Below are 18,610 nucleotides of genomic sequence, written 5' to 3' on the forward strand. Positions count from 1 at the left end.
GCCCCCGCCATTCAACGAGGCCTTGACTGATGTCCTTCTGAGAAATTGGTCTAAGCTCGGCACAGGGGCTCCTGTGACTAGGGCAATTGCTCACTGCCATAGCCCTGCACTGGGCGACCCAAATGTCCTCACCAACCACCTGTCCACCAAAAGCGTGGTGGTCCAAGCCCCTACCTCACAAGGCACACCCCCGGACAGGGAATCCATGAGGCTTGATAGTTGGGGGTGAGAAAATCTTTTCTTCCGCCAGCCTTGCATTGGGGTCGGTGAACACTGCATGCCTATTGGGCCGTTATTCCCACTCCCTGTGGGAAAAGGTTGCGCAAGTGCTGCCACAGATCCCAGAGGAGGCCTGGGCCATCCTCTCCCAAGTGGTGTCAGACTGGAGATATGCAGCAAAGTTCACCATTTGTTGTGGGATTGACCTGACCAACTCGCTGGGCAGAGCAATTTCATTGACGGTGGCTTTTCGACACCATGCCTGGCTGAGAACTTCTGCTTTTCTTGGGAAATCCAGGCTTCCCTCATGAACATGCTCTTTGATGGCACCTGTCTCGTCTGAGACAAAGCAGACATTGCCCTGGTGTGCTTTAAGGACACAAGGACTACAGGCAAGTCCTTGGGCCTCTCCGTGGCCACACGCCCCTGTCTTCTTTATGCCACTTCCGCTGGTTCGGAAGGGGCTTTCAGTCGTGCCGCCCATATCCCAGCCACAAAGCCACGCAAGTTCAGGCACTTCTGCACGGCCTTGAGCGCGGTTCGTTCCGACCCAGTGGGTCAGGCGGCCAGAAGTCGGGCGAGTCACCCCGCCCCCTCAGCCTCCAAATCCTCCTAGTCCGGCCCTTCAAGATCATGGGCGGACAGTTGGTGGCAGGATCGGCCATCTTTTCCACTACTGGCAAAACATCACGTCGAACAGGTGGGTTCTTCAGATAGTCCGAAGGAGCTACTCCCTCCCCTTCGTTACTACTCCTCCCGCCATGCCCCCAGCTTACGACTGGCTGACGGAGGATCACCTGCCTTTGCCTCAGGAGGAAGTCGTAACCCTCTTGGCCAAGGGCGCTATAGAGGGTTCCGGTGCCAAAAGTAGGCTGTGGTTGCCATTCCCGCTACTTTCTGATTCAGAGAAAGGAAAAAGGCCTGCGCCCTCAACTACTTCCTCAAAAAGGAAAAGTTCAAGATGCTCACTCTAGCTCAGGTCTTGTCTGCCCTGGTGACTGGATGGTAGCATTGGACTTGCAGGACCCCCCTTTGTCCTGTTACCGTCTTGCCTGCCCACCGACGCTACCTGCGGTTTACAGTAGACCACGAGCACTTTCAGTTCACCATGCTCCCCTTTGGCCTCACCAGCCTCCTTCTTGTGTTCACCAAGGGGATGGGGTTGGTCGCAGCTCATCTGCGCAGATCAGGTATGTCAGTCTTCCCTTATCTCGATGACTGGTTGTTGAAGGTGGGTTCTGCACTCACTGGGGTTCTCTATCAACATGCCAAAGTCACACCTGGCTCCCACTCAGACGCTCCTTTTCATCTGAGCTGTTCTGGATACGGTCTACCCTCCCGAACGGCAAGTCCAGGGCATTCAGGCTACGATACTGATGTTTCAGCCTCTATCTTGGATTTTGGTGAGAATGGCTGAGGCTGCTGGGCCTCATGGCCTCCTGTATCCTGCGAGTGACACATGCCCGATGGCATATGTGGGCTCTGCAGTGGGGCTTGAAGTTCCAGTGGGTGCAGCATCAGGGGCATCTCCGACATGGTCCAGATCTCTGAGAGAACTGCACAGGACCTACAGTAGTGGCTAACACACCATGATTGGGACAGAGACCGGCCCTGCTCCCTTCCCCAACCAGACCACACAGTGGTGACGGATGCGTCACTCCTGGGATGGGATGGGACGGCCATCTGGGAGAGGTGGAGATCAGAGGGCCATGATCTCCGGTGGAATACAGACTCCACTTCATCTTGCTGGGGCTCCGAGTGATTCGCTTGGCATTGAAAGCCTTTCTTCCTTCAATCAAAGGAAAGCTGGTTCAAGTGTTCACTGACAACACCACCGCCATGTGGTACTGCAGCAAACAAGGCGGGGTGGGGTCGTGGACCCTATGTCCAGACACCCTGTGTCTCTGGACGTGGCTGGAACAGCAGGGAATTTCCTTAATAGTTCAACACCTGGCAGGTTCTCTGAATGCCAGGGTGGACGAACTCAGCCGTTGATGCTTAGCGGATCACGAATGGCGTGTCCATCCGGAGGTGGTGTAAGGTCTATTTCAGCGCTGGGGAGAGCCTTGGTTAGATCTGTTCGCCTCTGCTGAGAATGCGCAATGTCAGAGGTTTTAGGCACTGGAGTTTCCAAGGTGGAACTCGTCTCGAGTGGGGCTCAGGCCTCCTGTACGCCTTTCCGTCAAAACCATTCCTGTCCAGAGTGCTCAAGAAGATCAGGAGCGGCTGGGCCACAAGTCATTCTTGTGGCTCCGGACTGGGCACAGAGTCTGGTATCCCTAGCATCTCCAGCTGAGCATCGAACCTCTGATCAGGCTGCCCCATTGGGAGTATCTTCTGTCCTTGCAGCAGGGGAGGGCCCTCCACCCAAACCTGTCAACTCTACATCTTCTTGCGTGGAGATAGAGCGGTGGCAGTAGACCACATTAAGTCTTTCTCCCGAAATCTGTAATGTTGTTTTGGCATCCAGGCGTCCCTCTACCAAGACTGTGTGCACCTGCCGGTGGCACACATTTGTTAAATATTGTACAGAAAGATATATTGATCCTCTTACTGCTTCCCTTTCTACAGTTTTTTTATTTTGACCCTGTCCGAGCAGGGCTCTGCTCTGGGCTCTCTTAAAGGATACCTTTCGGCTCAGTCTGCCTTCTTGAGGCTGCCTGGCCGACCCTCTTTAATTTAATCTCCTATTGTAAATAGATTTCTTAATGGGCTTTTACAGATGTTTCCAACTGCCCCTTTCATCATGCCTCAATTGGACCTTAATTTGGTTCTCACCTTCCTAAGGTGTGCTCCGTTTGAACCTCTGCACACCTGCCCCCTTTTGCTGCTTTGAATCAAAACTGCCTTTGTAGTGGCAATAACTTATGCCAGGAGGGTGAACGAATTGCAGGCTCTGTCATCTAGGCCTCCTTACCTGACCAGCTTCCCTGATAGGTTGATGCTTCGTACTAGGGCCTCTTTCTTACCAAAAGTAGTACTACCTTTCCATGTGGGGCAGTCGGTTACCTTGCCCACTTTCTGCGTTCCCCTGCAGCCCTCTAAAGAAGAGTAGCAATTCCACCATCTGGACCCAAAAAAGACATTGTCGTTCTATCTTGACTGCACCAAATAGTTCCAGGTGGATGACCAACTCTTTGTGGGGTACGTGGGAGTGAAGAAGGGTCATGCGGTGCAGAAAAGGACCATCTCTTGGGTTGTCCTTTGCATTAAAATCAGCTATGCTCTTGCCAAAAATCAGCCTCCTGAATGCTTGAGGGCTCATTCTACCAACGCTAAGGCTGCCACCACGGCATTGCAACATGGAGTTCCAGTCCTCGACATTTGTCAGGCAGCAAAGTGGGCATCACTGCACACGTTCACCAAGCACTACTGCCTAGACAGTCCAGTACGCAGGGACGGCCTTTTTGGCTGCAGAACTTCCTGATCTAAACTTGTCTGAATTCTCTCCTCCAGGGATGGCATTGTTTAGGTATCTATTCAGAGGTAAGGAATCTGTAGGTGGAGGCCTGTATCAGATGGACAAGTTACTTACCTCAAGTAATGCCTTCTCTGGTAGAGACCTGATCTAGCCGCAGATTCCTTACCGACCCAGCCATCATTCCCGCACTGCGGACAGGTTTTGAGGGGCAAGGGTGATCCCTTTCATGGCCCTAGTTGTTCAAAACACACCAGTGTCCGTGCACTTCATGGCTGCACCCTTCTGGCGTGGAAAGTTGTGAAAGTAACTGACGCTAGCGTGCCAAGGTGGCACCTATATAGGTGACGCGGACATGACAACGCCGGTGACTTCACACACAGCCGACCGATGCCACCTACTGGTGCACAAGGGTATTGCTCAAAGAAAAATCTTCCAGACCCAGACTGACGCCTGGGAAATTCAAAGGTAAGGAATCTGCGACTAGATCATGTCTCTACCAGATGAGGAGTTACCAGAGGTAAATAACTTGTTCGAGGCATGTGAGCTGTAGATCACATGCTTTGCATAAGATCGCCATCTAGTGTTGGATCCGGATGTTTGCACTTGTTTTTCTGGAAGAAGTTTTCCCTATTCACGAGGTGGGAGACTCCTCCCTTGGGTGATAGTGCGCATGTTCATTGACTCCATCTTCAGATTGTTTTTTTCCGTCATCTGGTTCGGATGTAACTCGCTGTGCTACGGTTCGACGTCGATCCTTCGGTCCTTCTCGGCGGGTATCACATTCATACTAGACAGTATTGTTGCCTTATGTCGATCTGAGAGCTCGTGGTAGGCCGTTCGGGCCTAGCCCTTGGTTCAACTCGCAGTCGATGGAACAAACTTCTTTCAAGTTTTGTCCTCGGTGCCACGTGAAATACCCACGCACTGAGGCACACAAGGTGTGTAATCTGTGTCTGTCACCCGACCACAGAGAGGACCACGGCGACGCGTGCCGAGCTTTCCGCTCCAAAAAGACTCTTCGTGATTGTCTGACCCAACGACGCGACATGCAGAGACAACAAGTCGGTTCCATTCCGGACCCGAGTCGGACGAGGAGGAAGGCGATGAGCCCATCGGAGGCGATGAAGAACAGGAAGACATCTTCATTTCTGAAGATAGCTCCGATGAGGATGAAGACATTCCTCAGGGACAACGTATCTTGAGTACAGCCCCTACCTTGCCCCACCTTCCACTTCCAACGAAGAAGGCTCAGCACCAACCCAAGCCCTCTGGCCCCGGTGGGCGCCGAGAACAAGCTCCCGAAGTCCTGCCTTCCGGCTCGGCACCGAAGCATACTAAAGCCTTCCGGCTTTGTAAAGCCCCATGCCAAATCGGGCACCGAGCCAAAGGCTTCGGAGCCGAAGAAAAAGACTGCCACCGAACATTCTCCCTCGGCACCAAAACAAACTTTGCATCCGAAAACCCCGGCTAAGAAACCATCGGAGCTGAAACACGCAGAGACGCCTAATTGACAAAAAAGCATGTTTTCCGGTCATCCCATCGACGAACTGGATCCAAAATAAATCCTGGTTATACACCCAAAGACTGGCCATATCACCATTAAAGTGACTTTAAAAAGAGGTGCTACTACAGAAGAGGAATACCATATACCACTGAAGAACTGTCGGGACAAATCCTTCCCCTCCTCCTCTTCCTTCACCTTCTTTACCCCATACTAAACCTGTGCCAACTTCACCTGAGCACACACACCTGACAATCGGGGGGATGGGGATAATAATGATGAGGGTACAGCCTGGGGATGTGTGGGATGAATATAACACGGATTCTCGCACTGATCATGACCCTGACATAGATCTTACCAAACCCTCTCCACCAGATGAAAGTGAAGGATTTGTTGAGTTGAGTAGGACTGCTACTTACCATGGAGTTCCACTACACAGAGAACCCCTTGAAGAGGACTTTCTTTGTGAGACTCTACAAAACACACAGAAGTCTACACACATGTTGATAGGCATGATGAGACACGTACATGACATCTGATAGACTACTAGCCGCAGATTCCTTAACGTAGAACTATCCCCAGGCGTGAGACTGGACCCGGAAAACTTTCTTGCCCAGCATCTCTGCGCGCCGGGGGACGGTACCTCGTGACTCCGCGGGCGTGACGTCAGCGAGGTCACATAAGCCCCATCCCGGAGTTAGTTTTCTTCTCCGAATTGTGTTCCTGGCCTGTTTCGGGCCTTCTTTTTCCGCTTTGAGCATTTTTTCTTGAGTACAGTGTGCGAATGCCTTTCGGGCTTCAAGACATGCTTGTCGTGCGCACGCCAGATGTCGGCGACGGATCCTCACCCCATCTGCATGTGGTGTTTGGGGGAGCACCACAACTCCACAGATTGTGAGGCGTGTCGGCAAATGAAGCCGATGTCCCGGCGGGCGCACCGGATGAAACTCCTTTCGGCACGCATGTCCAGGTCGGCGTCGGCACCGCGTCCGTCCCCTGCGGACGACGTTAAGAACTGCCGCTTCTATCTCACACATCTTCTCCCAGGTCAAAAGGGTGTCGCTCACCTGTTGGTAAGTGTCGCAGTTTGTCCCCAGAGTCCAGTCCCTGGCCTGTTGGGGGTGTGGGTTCTCCGCGGTGGTGCGGCCCCGCGCCTCGCCACCCTATCTGCTGTTTCCCGGCGCGGGGGCGACTAGAGCCCAGATGGAGTCCTATGCGGTGGCTTCCTTCTTCTCCTTCTCTTCCTGGGACGTCTGCGCATCCCTTGCCGCGTGCGGGGGACTCCTGCGACATCGCTGGCGGCTCCGGAGCTGACCGGTTCGGAGGATGTGGTGCCGTTGGGGTGCGGCCCTTCGGGGTTCCCTCCTTCGGACCACGGCACCTCTGCCTCGCCGCAAACCCCCGCGGGGCTCCCTGTGGCTTCGCAGGAGGTTGCCGGGGCTCGGGCGTGTCCTCGAGTCCCCTTCGGACCTCTGGGCAGGCAGCGGCCTTGTCCGAGGCTGAGGTGACACCGCTCAGGTGCCGGCGGCTGCTGGCCCTGGTGGCGCTGCAGGAGCCGGCTAGGGTTTGGGCGTGTCCTTGGGCCCCTCTCGTCCCTCCACGCAGGCGGCTGCCTCGTTGGAGGTCGAGTCGACGCCGTTCCTTAGGTGCCTCGGGTCTGGCCCTGCCTCTGTTGCCGCGCGTTGTAGCGGAGGTCGTTCCGGTGCCCCCTTCGGCGCCGGTCGACGTTGACCTGGCGCTGGTGGTGGACTCTACAGTGCTGGGTCGACGTTGGGTCGTTGATTCGTCTTCGAACGCCCCCTCTTCTCCAGAGGTTCGGCGGTCGTTGGTTTCATCTTCTCCGGAGACAGGTCGCAGCATCGTGGCCTTTTCCCCGGCGTCCTCTAAGGATGGCTCTTTGCCGTCACCGCGCCCGCAGTCTTTGCCGGAGGCGCCTCAGGTTCCTCATTCATCGGTCCACCCTCCTTTTCGAGCTTGGCCTTTCCTTCCTCCGGTTGGGCTGGGGGACGGCCGCCTTAGCTTGCAGCCGTCGCCCACAGAGGACCTGCTTTCCCCGCCGCGGGGCCCTACGGAGGAGAGTGCTGCCCTCAATCGGGCTATTTCCACGGCTGCAGTAATCTTGCGCATGGGCAATCCAGCTGCCCATTTCCCCACAGATCATCTGCTGGAGGTTCTCCTTCAGGGCTCTGGTGGATGGGAGCTGTTTCTTCCCTTTGAGGCTGCGCTCCACAGTTCTCTTTTGGGGGCCTGGGGGCGTCCTGCCACGGGGGACCCGGTGCCCCAGCGTCTTCTGCACTGCCACTGTCCTGCTCCGCATGATCCGGTCTGTCTTTCCCTCCACCCTTCTACCAGGGGCCCTCTTTTAGAGACTGCCTTTCCCTCCTTGTAATCGGTGTTGTCACCCCCGTCATGGGAGGCCCGGTGGTTAGATTCCTGGAGGCGCAATATCTTCGCCTCCTCCAGTGCTGCTTTGCGGGCCCTTAACACTCTGTGTGTTGGCCAGGGCCACTTCTTGCTTGTGGGATTCGGCGGATTCCCTTATGTCTTCTGCTTCTCAGGAGGGTGCCTCCGTTGATCTGCCGCACCAATTGTTGGATGGCCGGGAGCTGGCGAAGTTTATTCTTCGCTCGGCTCTGGACGTTTCAGAGGTACTTGGTCGTACCATGGCTACTTCGGTGGCCCTTCGTCGCCATGCCTGGCTACGGGATAGTGTTTTACCTGAGAATATTAGGGAATGGCTGGTTGACCTTCCCTCTGATGGCACTCTGTTGTTCCACACCCCTGCGGATTCTGCCATTCAGAGGTTTCTTGCGGGGCTTCGTTCTCCTCCTTCTCCTTCCCCTCAGCAACCTGACTGTCGGTCTGTGTTTTGGGAGGTGTTCTCCGTTGTTTTTCCTGGGGCCTTGTAACGGGTAGCCAGGGTTGTGTGTTCTGTATGGTTCCTGTGCCCTTTGGGTCCTGTTGTTGGGCCCTTGGTGCTGTTGGCTGCTATTCCGGCCCTTTGTTGACTTGTGGTTTTGGCTGCTGGTAAGCCTGGTAGGTCCTGAGATTGGGCCTTCTGTGTCTTCTGCTGGTAAGCCGTCTGCGGGTTTTTTCTGCAGGTCTTTCTGTTTTATCCTCTGCAGCGGAAATCTTTTCCTAAGAGGTGTTCTCATGGTTCTTGGGACGTTACCTACCCTATGTGGGGTACTGGTAGCTATTACATAGCTCTGTCCTGTGCTGGGGAGGGGTGGTCACCCTTTCCGAGTTCCTTGCTCTACCTGGTGTCACGGTATGTCGCAGGTGCGATCTTCTTGCCAATTGTACTGGAGCAGCTTGCGCTAGATCTGTCCTTCCCCTTGTCGCTACGTCGCTTGGCCGGTCTGGCCTGCTGTCTGCGGCATCGTGTTGTAGCGGTTCTGCATTTTTGTCTTGTGTTTTGGCTTGGTCCTCGGTCTGATGCTCCAGAGAGTTTGGCTTTCCTTGGCCTCTGTGTTCTGGTGGCAGGCTTAGGCCGTCCTCCGTCTTTTTCTTTTCTGCCGGTCCCTCGACTTCTTCATGGGTCAATGTGTGTCCTGGCCCTCCCTGGCCTCTGCCTTCGGCTGGCGTCTGCCTTGTCCGGGGTGCGCTGTTCCGTGGTGTTGCCTGTTACTGGTGGCGCTTGCCCGTGCAGGCCTGCTTGTTCTCCTCCTCCGTTGTGATCTTGATGTGTTTCCTTGTGCCCCTGCCTCTGGTTCCGCTGGGGCTTCGCGCAACAGTGCTTTTCTTCTTCCGCATGTGCTGTTGGCAGTGGCGCCGTTCCGGCCTTGCCCGCTGCTTGCGGCCGAGGTGTATTCAGCTCTTTCCTATCTCTATGCCTGTGTTTCTTATGGTGGGCCCTGCCTTTGGTTCTACCTCTTCTCACTGGGTTCGAGGTGGCCCTTGTGTTCCTTAAAGTTTTTGGGGCGCTCTTTCTCTTGGGTGGACTTGGATATCCTGGCCCTTTCCTTCTTGTTCTTGTGCCATGTCCCCTGCTGGGGCCCTAGTCTCTCCTGGTGGGGAGGCTCTCTCGCAGGCCCTCCTCCCGTCTGGGTATGGCTAGGGTATCTATTCTACGTTAAGGAATCTGCGGCTAGTAGTCTCTATCAGATGTACTAGTTACTTGCCTTCGGTAACGATGTATCTGGTAGAGACGATTCTAGCCGCAGATTCCTTCACGACCCACCCTTCCTTCCTGTTCTGCGAGGGCCCTCAGCTTGGTTTTCTGCACTAGCCTCCCTCTTGGCTTGTCTTCTGTGGGGGTCATTTTCCTTTTCTGCCTGTCGGACTTCCTTCCAGCTGGGTTCTCTCCAGTGTAGGGGCCTGCTTTTGCTCTTTTCCCTTTGTTGTTGCAATTTCTGACACCTTGCAGTCTTCTACGTTGGGGGTTCTTTTGCCTGTCCTTTGCCTCCTGCTCCTTTCAGATGCTCTGGCCCTCCTTGACTGTGTAGTCTGGGGGTGGATTGCTGTTGCCCCTCTGTTCAGGGCTTGTGGCCCTTTGCTGTGTGGTCTATGGTTGCAGTATCTCTCTCTCCCTCTTTCTCTTACAGCGCTTTCCACTGCTTGTGCCTCCATCCCGGCTCTTGCCTTGGCTGGCACGGTGGTTCCGTGGAGGGGTGCTTTCTGCTCTCCCTACTGTGACTTTACTGATGTGGTCTTCTGGTACTTTTTTGCTGCCTGGTGCTACCACCTGGCTTACACAGTTGTTCCTCAGAGGTGGTCTGCTCTCTTCCTGCTTTGGCTTTCCTGTTGTAGCCTCCTGGCGCCTCGGTGCCCCCTGGTGGTTGTTCCTCTTCTTTTGTCTCTCTCTCTCTCTCTCTCTCTCTCTCTCTCTCTCTCTCTCTCTCCTTGTTTCTCTGGTTTTTTTCGCACTGTTCCCATGCTCTCCTCAGTTTTGTTGTGATGGCTCTGCGTTGTGGCGCGGAAAAGTACTCCGAAGCAAACTGACTTCAGCGCGCCTGGGTGGAGCTTATATGACCTCGCTGACGTCACGCCCGCAGTCACGAGGTACCGCCCACCGGCGCGCAGAGATGCTGGTCAAGAAAGTTTTCTGGGTCCAGTCTCACGCCTGGGGATAATTCTACGTTAAAGGAATCTGCGGCTAGAATCGTCTCTACCAGATACATTGTTACCGAAGGGAAGTAACTTGTACGTTAGGGCATGTATCCTTACCCCGAGGGTAGACAAAAAATACAAGCCTGTCCCATCAGATCCAGCCTACATAAAATGCCAACTACCATTAGATTCACTAGTAGTTTCTAATGCACCAAAAAGAGCAAACTCCCAGACCACTGGAGACGCACCACCACCAGATAAAGAATCTAAACTCCTGGATGCTTTAGGGAAAACAATAGCCACCCAGGCTACTAATTACTGGCGGATTTCCAATACACAGGCGTTGCTAGCACGCTATGACTGCGCACACTGGGATGAAATGGAGCAGCTCATCCAGTATCTCCCTCAAGAACACAAATCGAAGGCATAAGACCTGGTTCGTGAGGGCCAGTTAATCTCTAACAACCAAATCAGATGCTCCCTAGATGCTGCTGCTGATACATCTGCCAGAGCGGTAAACACTAGTGTTCTTTTAAGAAGACATGCCTGGCTGCGCATATCAGGGTTTGAACCAGAGGTTCAGAATTCCATACTAAATGCACCCTTTGACAAGGAACACCTTTTTGGGCCCGTAGTAGAGACTTCATTGGATAAAATAAAGAAGGGTACCGAAGTAGCGAAATCCATGGGAGAACTTCAGTCTCCACAAGAGCGTGGTTCTTTTTGTCGCTCATTTTATCGATCGGGATCTAAAACTACTTCCTCGGTTACTGTGTCTGCCTACAAGGGCAATAATTAACCCTCGGGTTCCAAGGGTTTCTATCGAGGCAATTTCAGAGGAACGAGGGCAGATGTAGAGGTAGGGGTTCTAATACATGTACCTGGACGTCCAATACAACAGAGACTTACCAATAGTTCCCCCCCCCCGACCACCTAACACCTGTAGGGGGAAGACTGTCGCAATTTCTACCAAAGTGGCAGTCCATAACAACAGACAAATGGGTTCTTCAAATTATCCATTCTGGTTACTGCCTGGAGTACATCAACACCCCCAAACATTCCTCCAAAGTCCCACAGACTTCCACCGGATCGCCTAAACCTTCTCAAACAGGAAGTACAATCCCTGCTACCCAAACAAGCCATAGAGCCCGTACCACCTCAACATCAAGGGTCGGGCGTGTACTCCTTTTACTTTCTAATTCCAAAAAAAGGATGGCTCTCTCAGACCCGTATTGGATCTCAGAGAACTCAACCTTTACATACAGTCAGACCACTTCCACATGGTAACAATGCAACAAATACTGCATTTTTTGCAAAAGGACGATTTCCTTTCTACTCTAGATTTAAAGGACGCCTACTTTCATATCCCAATCCATTCAGCTCACCGCAAATTTCTCAGGTTTGTGGTAGGAGGTCAACACTACCAATTCAAAGTGCTCCCATTCGGAGTCACTACTGCCCCCAGAGTCTTCACAAAATGTCCGGCGGTCGTAGCTGCGCATCTCAGAAGACAAAGCATACATGTCTTTCCCTATTTGGACGACTGGCTCATCTAAGCCAGCACATAACAGCAATGTTGCAAGCACACGTCAGTAGCCCTTCAGCTCTCAGTCAATATGTTAAAATCACATCTTCAGCCAAACAAGGTTCAGGATTACCTAGGAGCCACTCTAGATACTCAGAAGGCTCTAGCGTATCCCAATGCAGCCAGAATTCGAAACATTCAGGCACTTGTTCTCAAATTTCATCCCACTCAGTCTCTTCCAGCTCGAGTGTTTATGCAACTGCAGGGACTGATGGCATCATTCCCCACACCAGGTTACACATGTGTCCACTTCAAGAGTGTTTAGCCAGTCAGTGGAACCAGTCTCCATGTCTATTAACCGATCTAGTGTTGGTAAGCGGCCGTACTCCTCGCTCTCTGCAGTGGTGGAACACACAAAACCTATCAAAGGGTGGCCGTTCATAGATCCCATTCCACAGACCGTTTTCACAGCGGATGCATCCCTTACTGGCTGGGGAGCTCATCTTCAACAACACACAGTGCAAGGGATGTGGAGTCACCAGCAAAAGATGCTCCACATCAATCATTTAGAGCTCATGGCAATCTTTCTAGCTCTCAAAACCTTTCCAGATCACCTGTCTGGCAAAGCGGTGTTAGTCTGAACCGACAACATGACAGCTATGTATTACATACAAAAACAGGGGGGGGGGGGGCACACACTCTCTCCAACTGTCCCACTTAGTCCAGGACATCTGGAAGTGGGCTATTCACCACAACATGTATCTCCTATCGGAACACCTCCCGGGAGTCAACAATCAGATTGCGGACCTCCTCAGCAGGCAGAGGTATCAAATACACGAGTGGGAACTTCACCCTCAACTTCGCCACCCATACTTTCAAGCTTGGTGAGTCCCTCACATAGACCTGTTCGCAACACCTGAAAACACAAAATGCCAAAGCTTCGCCTCCAGGTATCCACACCCGTTGTCCAAAGGCAATGCTCTATGGATGAACTGGTCAGGGATATTTGCCTACACTTTTCCACCTCTCCTACTCATTCCATCGGTGGTTCGGAAACTCAGGCAAACATCACTCACGCTAATACTAGTAGCTCCAACATGGGCATGTCAACCCTGGTTCACAACCCTGTTGGAACTCTCTCTGGTACCACACCTAAAAATTACATTTACCTCCCAGTCTCCTCACACAGAGCCATGGAAAAATCAAACACCCAGATCTCAAACAGCTGAACCTTGCCACCTGAAGTCATTGAGCTTGGTTATCTCACCCTTCCACCAGACTGTATGAACATTTTTAGAGAGGCCAGGAAGCCTACCACAAGGGCCTGCTATGCGGCCAAATGGAAGCGTTTTATTATCTATTGCAATAACAATCACATCAACCCTCTGGATGCTTCCATACAGAACATACTGTGCTACCTATTGGATTTGCAGCAGTCCGCATTGGCCTATACATCCATCAGACTGCATCTTACTACCATAGCAGCTTACCTTCAAAATAGACAACATATATCGCTATTTCGAGTGCCTGTCATCAAAGCATTTATGGAAGGGCTAAAAAGGGTAATACCACCAAGACTTCCACCTGCACAAGTATGGAATCTTAATATAGTCCTCACAAGGCTAATTGCCCTGCCATTTGAACCCATGCACAAATGTGAGCTACAGTTCCTTACTTGGAAAACCGCTTTCCTCATTGCAATCACTTCATTGAGGAGAGTAGGTGAACTACAGGCACTAACCATAGAAGAACATTTCTTCCCGTTAGATAAAGATAAAGTGGTTATTCGTACCAACCCTAAATTCCTACTTAGGTTGTATCTGCATTTCACATCAGTCAGTTGAACTACCTGTATTCTTCCCTCAACCCGACTCTGTTGCAGAGCGAGCTTTACATACCTTAGATGTTAGAAGAGCTATTTTGTATTACATTGAAAGAACAAAGTAATTTCGGAAAACCAAACCGCTCTTTGTAGTTTTTGCACCACCTCACAAAGGCAACCCTATCTTCAAATCAGGAATTGCTAGGTGGATTGTCCGATGTATTCAGATTTGTTATCGAGAAGCCAAAAGGAATCTTACATTAACCCCTAGAACACATTCCACTCGCAAGTTAGGGGGTACTATGGCTTTCTTAGGGAATATCCCTATTACTGATATCTGCAAAGCTGCAAAATGGTCTACACCACACACATTCACCACACACTATTGAGTAGATGTGTTAGAAAGACAACAAGCTAATGTGGGTCAAGCAGTACTTAAAACGTTATTTCGTACAACCCCAACAGTTACAGGATAGCCACCGCTTATTTTGTGTATAAGCAATCTAACAACTGATTTATACACATATTAAAGGTGAGAAGTTTTCCTTGGAGTAAACAAAATAATTTTGCAAGTCCTGCCAGTTGTTTGTAGACTTTGGTAATCCTAACAAAGTCCAGCCTTTAACTAATGGGGAATTGCTTTCTGAATTTCAGTCCGTATTCTTCTCTCACTCGAAAGCTGGAAGACGTCTTTGAGAGGCATTGGGAGCACATGCTCCCAGGGAGATGCTGAAATGTTGAAATGTTTCAAGGTTGACCCAATTTGCTAGAACTGTTATTAGAGATTAATGCAAGGAGCAGTGTGGAGATTGTCATGCCCTCATATGACACATGCAAGCGTATCTGTGAAAGGTATTGCACCGGAGAAGAAAAGGATGGGGTCTTTCATAGATTCACCTGCCCTCCATAATTTGCCACAGAATCCTACAGTTCTGAAGTTGTCATAGATTTTCATGATTTAATTTTTCCCAGTCAGTCCTCGAACCTGGTGGTGAATCCATAACGGCCCCTGCCGCTTAAGAGCTGCACTTACTGGTAATTTGTTTCCCCACTAGCCATGCTTATGGGTCATCTGATTACTGCTTGAAGCCCTATCGTGTTTAATAGATTCCATGTAGCACTCAAAATGTTACAGTAGATTGGTCATTGACAAGCAAATAAAATTCTTGCAAACGTTCAGTAATAGGTTGAAACTGACTCTAGGACTTGCTATTTGGTTTGTACCTTTTAACTGGAAGGGGCCTGAGTCTTAACCATGTTCGAGGTCTAAACAGGACTCCGGTGTGTGCTGCACTTGGTGTTTTTGCTAAAGAAGTTACCTGCTTTAATATTGACAACTTATTTTCCACCTCACCGCTTTGCTGATAAGAATCTTTAGGTTCCTTAACACAATATTGGAATATAGTTACCGATTTGTAATGCTACTGTGGAAATGGTCCAGCAGTGAAATCAGTTTTATTTGCTCATCGTTGGTCATGGCACCTTTTGAGTGTTTGGTTAATGGTTTGAAATCTATATAGTACAGTAACGATATTGTATTGTTTTCCTCTTGTTGTTTGTAGGTTGCGCCGGATCGATGCCTTTGCCTTTTTCCTCTGGGTCCTGGTGACAGGGCTGCACCTGACTGAGCGTTACCTGCAGGCCAATACTCTTGCCTGGATGGACACCTTCAAATTGGGCGCCATATCTGTTTGCTGTTTGGTCAGTTTTGCCGCAGCTGTTGCCACCCGGAAGCCCACAGGACAGCGGAGGGGCCGGCCACGAAGGTCAGAGCAGTGACCGCAGCGAGGATTCCTCAGCGCACTTGTTTCCTGAACTTTCATGATGTGTTGGCTCTTTCCCTTCTCTCCACCTCCCCTCCCCCTCCCTATCACCTGCTCATCTCATTTTATCAAGCTTTCCTCATATTCTTCTATGAATCTCTTGCTTTTTCTTAAAAGCATGGTTCTTCCTCATCTTATAACTTTCCAAATCTCGCTGACCCTTGAGATGCTTGTTCATGACGTTGGAAGAATGGGACTGTGCATGTATGAATAAGCAACATTTTTGTTCATGGACAGTTTCCAATATGGTGCTAGCAATGTACGCCAACTTTATTTTTTTTTTGCCAAAGTGCTTTTTAAGTGCTTCCATCTGATGCATGTGAAAATCAAACTGGAAGGAGGAAGTTACTGCTCCACGTACTGGTTTAAAATGTAATGAGCAAGAATTGGTTTCTATCTCTTGATTTGTCCAGAGTTCAAATTGATGGGATAACCCTTCCTTGAACAGTACCTTGGGAAAACAGTGTAATGTGGTTTTTCATGCAAGGGGCTGTCTGTTGCCCAGGACTTTTACACAAATGATGAGGTCAGTGTGTCTTTCTGTGTGTGGGGTTACTAGACTTCCTAGTTCAGTGCACCTCAATTAGGGGCTCAGACATCAATATTGCTTCATATCGGATTCTTTTTCAAATTGAGTTTTTTGATTTTTAAATAATTTGGCGATTGACAAACATGCTCCTAAAATCAAATCTGTTCTTTAGGACCACTTTTTATCTTAGTTTGTGGCAGATTATTATAAACCTCTTTAGCATGAGCTTATGGAAGTAACTCATTGGGTAGGTGGTCTCCATTGGTGGGATAGCAGCAATGCCACTTGTTTTTCCACTTATAATTTTTCCCCTCCCTTTCGCGTTGTATACTGTGCTGAGCCGACATCTTGTAGTTCAGTACACATTAGTCTACATACTAAACCTGTACTTGTACTATGTTGGAAGAATGAGGCATAGTTATTAGCTTTTAAAAAAACAAAAACATTTTAAGTGGTGAGGTGCAGACTGATTAATGATGTAAGCATGCAGCAGGTTTCTTGCCCTGGACAATGCAGGAAGTTATCTGTTGCCTGACAGCTTGGACACATTGTCATCTGTTTGTGCTTTCAATCTGTTTTTGAAAGGCGTCCGGATCAGAGTAGCACTTGCTTTAGTCCCTTAGTATTATAATCCAAATTAACTAACCCCTTGCATGTGTAGTTGGTAGAAGTCTGTCCCGCCTTCCCCTTTTACTTTTTGATTCCATACTTCACCACTCCCTCCCCTGCTAGGACCTAAATATGTCAAATTCTCCCCGGTTATAAAATGGTACTTTTTGTGTTGGATGTGTTTTTTTTATGCTATGTTTTTATTACTGGAAAATATATCACTGACAGTGGACACCGACTTTGAGTAGAATAGGATGTCTGCCTTTTTATAATTCACTGATAATGTGACATGAGCTGGTACTAAATACTGAAAGTTTTAAGTGCTTGGGTACAGTATTGGGTTGTGAGCAATGATTTGCTTTGGTACCAACGTTTCCCGGCTTAGAGCTCAGTATTTGGTGCCAGTTGTATTTATTATTGCTATTAATCACTATTATTATTATTATTACTATTATTATTATTTTGATTATTACTCTTTGCTGTGGGACAGTACACGGTTCGATATGCACATCAGGGATACAGAAAATGTGCCCGATTAAGCCTGGAGAAAGGTGGTGAGTTTTTTTTCTTACTCTGGCTGTTTACCTCTGTCTTGATCATTTGAAACTGTGGCTCTTTGTGGTGTCTCCTACATACAGTTGCGCAAGTGCTTAAATGATAGGCAAATCCATCCTCTCTTCACTTACTATGTGGGACTTTAAAACTGATAACATTTTATCTGTGGCAAAAATAGTTTTTTTTTTTTACTAGCTTTATCCAGTGTAGAACACTTAGAGTATTATTATATCAAAGTACAAAGTGTTGCGAATTTGAGATTGGTTATGCTGAAGTTACTTTTAAGAGACAGATTTATTCTAGCAGCGCAATAAAGGTAGTTGTGTGATACACCAGCCATGCTTTTCTATTAGTTGCAACATGCCAGGTACTGATACAGCACTTACTGAGTGTCATTTTGGAAGCATGATTTAACCCTAGCAGACAGACTGGTGTAGTTGTGCATGTTTTCGCCATGCGTCAGGCTGCCTACAGAAGCTGTCAACCACAGACTCCCATTATTGATTAATCTCTGCAACCATTGATTTTTTTTCCTTCTTTTTTTAACTTCGAGAAAACTCTTGGAACGAGTGTTAGCTCGAATTTTAGCACACATGTTTGGCCCTCCGAAACAGGTGTACCTTCTTTTGCGAGCTAATCAAACACTAAGCTAGAATGGTGCTGGGAGCCGTGTACTGTCCTACATGTGCAATCATGTTGTGTGGTCTAGATTTGTAAACCACTGTGAATTTGTCTTTAATTTAATATAATTATTGTAAATGCTGCTCTTTGTGGCAGCTGTTTGATGTTTAAAATAAATGACATAAGCTTTGACTATCTCTGACTCCAAGTCCAGTCCTTTAGAAACATTTACTACTTGATCACGAGGTGGCCTGTTTCATTCAGAGTGCAGCTGGGAGCAGTTTGGTGGGTACACGACTTAATTTTTCTAGAGCTTTTAAGGGATGTTGTAGATAAAGATGTGATTTAGGATGGTTGTTCAATTCAGATATTTTGTGTTTAGGCTGGCCCAGCACAGAGAGGATAGTGGGAGTGATCTGCTACCCTCTGTAACACCCTCTGTAACCATTCAGTCTGATAGAGACTTCTAGCTGCAGATTCCTTACCTTTAGAATATTCCCCTAGGAGTCAGGCTGGATACTTTGGTAGCGTTCCCTGAAGCTCCTGTTTGCCCAACGCCAACACTCCAGGTCCCAGGCAGGCTTGCAGAGCCGTTTACTATGCTCGTCATCGCAATCCGAATCGTTTTGTTACAAGTTAAAGTGTTTTGATTTCATCAGTCTAAGTCTTTTGAAGAAACACAGGAACAACGCCTCTAATCTAGGCCCCATTTCCACACGTCTGCTGCAGTCAGAGTCCGCACCTCCCAGATGTTTCCGGAGCACCAGCCCAATTTAAGGTGTTCTATGAGGCCATGTACCTCCTATCTGGGTGGGCCAACCTCTCTGGAGCACCTTCGGGCCCCATGGGTACAGTGACGTCTCCACTGGGTTCCTGCCAGCGGGTCTGCTCCCAACGCCAGTTAAGCCCTTTGGGTCAGGTTCTGGATCCGGA

The 18,610-nt window shown here is 49.7% G+C and overlaps 1 protein-coding gene across 1 annotated transcript in view; it reads left to right on the forward strand.

The window, feature by feature from the left end:
* TMEM201 (transmembrane protein 201) overlaps positions 1–18,610 on the forward strand; it is a 293,795-nt gene that overhangs the window by 103,709 nt on the left and 171,476 nt on the right. Inside the window, exon 6 of the mRNA XM_085609763.1 lies at positions 15,103–15,306. Within this exon, the coding sequence (XP_085465889.1) occupies positions 15,103–15,306 (204 nt within the window). The remainder of the gene's footprint in view (positions 1–15,102; positions 15,307–18,610) is intronic.

This window comes from Triturus cristatus, chromosome 1_2, assembly GCF_964204655.1.
Source record: "Triturus cristatus chromosome 1_2, aTriCri1.1, whole genome shotgun sequence".
Taxonomy (NCBI): Eukaryota; Metazoa; Chordata; class Amphibia; order Caudata; family Salamandridae; genus Triturus; species Triturus cristatus.